This window comes from Oryzias melastigma, linkage group LG12, assembly GCF_002922805.2.
Source record: "Oryzias melastigma strain HK-1 linkage group LG12, ASM292280v2, whole genome shotgun sequence".
NCBI classification, from domain to species: domain Eukaryota; kingdom Metazoa; phylum Chordata; class Actinopteri; order Beloniformes; family Adrianichthyidae; genus Oryzias; species Oryzias melastigma.
This window is the reverse complement of record NC_050523.1, coordinates 19,253,126-19,259,122: the sequence shown is the minus strand read 5'-3', so window position 1 is coordinate 19,259,122 and position 5,997 is coordinate 19,253,126. Positions and strand designations below refer to the sequence as shown.

Genomic DNA, 5,997 nt, shown 5'->3' with positions numbered 1-5,997 from the left:
GAGGGACGTCCAGCTATTGATTTTCAAGCGCCATATTTTTTCTCTGTGACCAGATTCTCTTGCTGCTAGCGGACAGCCCCTTACTATCCCGACCTAAAAGCAAACAATGGGAAGCAATATTGGAGATTTCTTCACGTTCTGAGCCAGATGAAACTCAACCGAGGAAAACTAAGACTTTAATGCATCTATTTGTCTGCAAGTGGAGGTTATTGCCCAATGATTGTAGCTTTTACATCACACCTTCAGGTTTTTTCAAACTGCATTTTTTTCGCCTGACCCACAAAAATTTGAATGAAAAATAAAAATACACAAAAATGCATTTTAGATAGATAGATAGATAGATGATTTTGCCTCAAAACAAATAATCCCTCATCATAAGACAGCAAACATCATCTCATCTTAGCAAATAGAGCAAAATGTTTGTTTTTATTGTTTGATCGTAATGCAAATATTTTATTGTGCTGTATTTCATGAAATTTTGCGTCATTTCCATTCTTCTGTTCAGTCATGAACAGTTGTTACTAATCACTATTTCAGGCACAGACTCCTTCAAAATATTGCCTTAAGGTGGTCCAAGCTGCTCAAACATCTGAGTGACGACGGCCAGCTGGTGGGTTGTGAATTATTTACAGTCTGAGTGAAGCAGAGCCGGAAAACTGCATGGAAACCCATGTTGACATGAGGAATTAGACTGTTTTGCATCAATCTTCTGCTTAGGACTTTTATGAGAAGTCAACAGAGGATTTCTTATGAAACAGCAGAATGCATCCATCATGACAGAAAAATCCAAACACCAAGATCATAAAGACTTTAAGTTGCAAAGTCTTCACCTCAACATTGGATTTCATACTGATGACAACCCAGCAGGAGCAAAAAAAAGTGTATTTATGCTGTAGTAATTATTAGGATCAATGTAAATGAAATATTGATTTTTTTAGCATTAATAAAACAAAAAACATACCTTTTTTCAAAACAGGAAATACTTAACTTTTGAGTGGTTTACATGTCTTCCTTTCAAAATAAAATGCATCCTGTACCACACAGGATCATATTAACGCAGCAAATGTAGCAGTAGGTGGTATGATGTCAGCGGTAATAATAAAAAAAAAAATCTAACTTACCCAAATTAAATCAGAGCTAATTAAATGACCCTTGCCTTATTTCTAAGACAATTACTTAGAGTCCTTGAATTTTTTCAAAATATTGATAGAAAGCACCTTTGAGTCTATATTATACACTGGTTAACTGGTACGCCGAATCGCTTTCTCAATTTCATCTGGAACATAATAATTACCGTAACCCCAGGTGGAATAAATAGTCCAGATTGTGAACAAATACTCTTGCAGTTTGAAGTAAATCGTCCTGAAGGCGACGGAGAAACAATGTTTGAATAACAAGTGGTTTTAACGAAAAAACATCAGTTTGAAGTGTCCGACCAGCCAGTCCTGACTGCGACTAATGAACAAAAAGCCTGAGGAATCAATCTTAGAAAACTGATTTACATTTAGAAACTGTTTTAATTAGGGATTCTGCTTTATTGCGCACTGTCCTAATTTTCAGTTCCAGGCGTTTAAAGTAGTCTCTGATTACAGGGTGTAGAAATTAAAATGATGATTTTACATTGTCTAGAGAGGCCCTTCATCTTTTCTTTACAATACAGAAAGCTTTTGAGAAATAAAAACTGTATTTTGCTGTGTGGAAAATCAATAAAGCAACAAAAAAAAGAAAAGAATAGTTGAGATTTTGTTAACAGATACATTTTCACTCTTTGCTCAAGGCACTGCAGGTTTTTCTCTTTATAAACTTAGCCCATAAAAACAGGGATATTTGAACTTGGTTACTTAATTTGTTGGAAAGTCTTTTTTTCAGTCTTTAAAGTAAAGGAAGCTACATTTGTTGGATGAACAGCAGAGCTGAGTAAGTGTAAAATTACCATATCTTCTGTCATTGGAGAAAAAAATGATGACACGACGTAATAGCAGATTTACGAAATATTAATTTAATAATCTTTCTTTCAAATTTTGGAGGCAGCCGCTAACAAGCCGTGCTGTGTGGGGGCGAGCGTTGTCATCTTACAGCATAGAATTTGAGACTGCAAATTGACAGATTTCACCAGTGATGATGAGCTCAGACTTAGGAAAACGATGCTCAAACACCAGAATCTTGCAGCAATCAGCGTGGTAGTCTTCACTCATTCTGCACACTCTGACCATATGATCCCACTGTTATAGGAAGTGTCGGCACTCATTAGTGCTAATGATGCTACACATGTTTATATTCATGCCAAATAGTTGTGGTGGTGAAGGGGAGTCACGACAGGCCTCCTGGCAGCTGCAGAAGACCGGAAACTGGCTTCATTCAGTCTGATTGGGAGGTTTACAGATCACAGAAAACTAGTAAGTGAATTCTGACTGCAAACCTGGTCATTTACATTACCTATGTCTTAGTCACAGGTGTGAAAAATGGGCAAACCTATATGGGACCTTAAAAAGACCCCTCATTTAATTTTTTATTTAAAAAACACTCCCAGTAGTTTTTTAATTATGATTATGACCAAAATCCCACGACTGAAATGCCTTAAAAAGTCATTTTTTATGTTGATCTGAAGCATCAGTATTCAAAATCTCCTTCGAGGGGGCGTGGCTTTTGGAGCTGAGCTGATCAGCTCCGCCCCTGATCCACCTCAATCCGATTATGATAGCTGTGTGTCTCACCAGCGTAAATCTTCACCGCTGCTACATAAAAATGTCAAGCAATATCGGTAATGTCCAACAGTATCGTTTTTGTCAGGTCGGACGAGGAAGTGAAGAGCTTCATGGACCGAACTTACTCCAAAAGTCTGATTCTTTCTTTTCAGCTTCTAATGTTGGTTTTTTTAGGTTTCAAAACTCAAAAGTTCAATTTCAAAATTTTTTTTTCTCACTTTCAACTCATTTTTTTTTCATTTTTTAATCTGAAAATTTCAAACCTTTTGGCCTCGTTGTGCTGTGTTGGGGCGGGGCTAACACAAAGGACCAATCAAAATCGATGAGGGTGGTAACTTTAGTCCCGCTGCATTCACTGACTCTAAGAACTTCGATCATACGGTCAGAAAATGGCTGTTTAGTCTGTACTATCATAGTCTGAAGTTGTCCCAAGACGAGTGTAAAAAGTGCATTTCCAAACAATGTTCCACAAATTAATGTTCTTTACAAATATGGCATCAATTAAGGGACATAAACAGTTTTCAACACTAAAAGCTGCCAAAAAACTGCTACAAAAGAGATAAATCATAAAAAACATTTTTTTTTGTTGTAGTTCATCATGTACTGATGCTTCTATAGTACAAAACACAAGCTATTTTTTAATGTATTTTGCAACTTTGACACCTCAAATAGACAAACATTGTGTACGCCATAGATGCAGTTATTGTCCTCAATACCAAAAAAACGTATTATATCTGAAACTGTTTGGATAAGACGAAAATTGTTCATTTAATCTTCCGAGAACAAAGCTATCAAAGCACCGACGTTGGCTTGTCATTGTTGAAACCCACGATACTCTTTATCCAGCCGGTTGTCATCTTTGCATATAAATGACTGGTGGTGAGCAGTGAGGACTCACACAATAGTAGCAGCTCCAGCCAGTAACAGTGTGGGCCGTATCTCTCATCTCCTGCAGCGCCTCGGCTCGGAGGTAGCCCAACTCCCTCAGGCAGCCGTCGTGGAAGACCCGCGTGCAGATCCTGCAGGGGTACAGGTCGTCGGCCGTCCACACCTCGCACACGTCGCACATCTCATCGCTCGGCGGCTGCAAGAGGACGCAGAAAATCTGAACAAGACGGTTTCTAGATTTTTTTTTCTAACAAGTTTTAATCAAGTGCCTTCTTTTCAAAATAAAAGCCACCCTTTAACAGCTTAAAGACAATATCTTTAACATTTTGTAACTTTTAAACCATTCACACAATCCATGTAATTCCAGTAGATTCTATTAAAACATTACAGTAAATGAAAGAACATAAGCACTGCGGTTGTTAAAAGGCTAAAATTAAAAATATTACACTACATGTGCATATTTTGCTCCTTAAAATGGTATTTTCAGCCATGTATAAAGCTGTCTAGAGTGGCCTCATTCCAATTCAAGTTGAATGGTTAGGTGTCACAGAGAGGGCAGACACACAATATAATTCCTATATTATCAGACAGTCGGCCCCAAAGGGAAGTGACCGGCGCCGACATGTACAAAAGTGTAAAGGTTTGGAGCAAAAATATTTAAAAAATATAACCACAATATTGAAAATGGATAAACGTCATAAGAGATTTAGACAGAGCTCTTTCAGAAATCCACCTGGTGAATAGGAAACAATGTCATTTTAGACCCAGTGGATATTAATTCAGCTTCTTCTATTTTTATGTTTTTAATTTTGTCTACTAAAAATGCATCGTCATCATCATCATCCTTCTCGACATGCAAAATTTTTACAAGCACAAGTCGGAGCTTCAACTCCCTCCGCTGCTAGTCAGCATCACGCCGCATCCAGCCAATCAGAGCAGCCCGCCCACAAACACTTACTGTGAAGAGCCCTCACAAACAACAACGCACCACAGCTGATGTGGATAAAAGAAAACTGCAGAAAACAATCTCAAACTCATGGGTTTTCTCTGTTTCCCAGCCTGCCTGGATTCCTGTATCAGAATGACTGAGAGAAAAAAGAAAAGGGGATTACCTACTGTGGTTGCCATGGAGATTATTTGACACTTACAGCTATTTTTTTCAATAGCAGAGCTCTGGGAATTAGGCTTTGTCTCTATTCTTGCATGTGTTGTTATTTTTGTGCAGATTATTTTAGTTCAAATGTGTTTTTTTTTAATAGTGTACTAAATTTGGAACCATTTTTTTAGTTTAATATCCGGAATTTGAAATATTTCCCCAAAATAATGGACATTATTATCATTTCATATTCTGTTTACTTTAAAGTTAAAAGTTAAATTAAGGACAATATAGTTTACCTAATACTGGTTACTAAAACAACAAATCTTATTTAGAATTTCATTAGTCTTTGTCAAAAAAAGACAATCAATAAAAACTGATTAACTTAAACAGATACACTCCAACTCCTGCAACCTTGATGGGAAAATCAGTAACTCTCTGGCATATTAGTCAGCTGTGTACAATTCTGACAACTAGTGTCCTCAAAATACAGAAAGAAAAAAACAAGTATTAAGTGGTATATCGGTGTTGTGATCAACATTAATAGTGGTTGGAATTGATAAAAGATGATAAAACGAAAAAAGAAAAATACTTTGTTGATTGTAGCCTAAAAAAAAAAAAAAAATCCATAATGGTAAGTGGACAAAAAAATATTTTGTTTCTACCGGACAAATTTCTGACAAATTTAAATCATAAACAAAAGCAAAACATTTTTTAAAGAAATAACATGAATGAGCATCTCTCTGTCTGTTAACAATACTACATTATAGATTAAAAAGGCAAAATCCCATCGGCTGCAAGTCTTTCACAAACATGTCTTTCTACTTCTGGAAGCACATGAAGATATTCTATTTCATTTTTTTAAACATATATTATTTATCAACTTAATTACTTTCTAGACATTAACTTTTTAGTTGGCTGCTGGAGCCCATGCTGCCGTTGAGTTAAAGCAGCAAAAGGGCATATCTGCAGTCCATCACAGATAGAGACCTAAAACCACACATACTGTATACTCTGGAAAAGTGAGCATTCAAAACCACAGTCTAATGAGACACGTTTTGGCAGAAACCCAGCAACAAAGAAGGGGAGAAGAACAAACTCAGAACATAAACTAGAACCTTTTTTCTTATCATTTCTGACCATTACACAAGCATACAACTGTGCTATGTTTTTGTAGTAGCATTGGCTTTAAAGGGGCCATACCATGATTTCTTTTAGACTTTCAGAGTAAACTATATCCATATACATGATCATATCTTTCGAACGCTACAAAAAAAAAAAAGCATTCTTTTTTAATGAAATATGAGT

The 5,997-nt window shown here is 36.5% G+C and overlaps 1 protein-coding gene across 2 annotated transcripts in view; it reads right to left on the bottom strand.

Annotated features, from left to right (window-relative positions):
* The window catches only part of phf24 (PHD finger protein 24), a 48,333-nt gene that overhangs the window by 24,013 nt on the left and 18,323 nt on the right, over positions 1–5,997 (bottom strand). For both annotated transcript variants that reach the window (XM_024299616.2, XM_024299617.2), the window contains exon 3: positions 3,604–3,789. In XM_024299616.2, the coding sequence (XP_024155384.1) occupies positions 3,604–3,789 (186 nt within the window). The remainder of the gene's footprint in view (positions 1–3,603; positions 3,790–5,997) is intronic.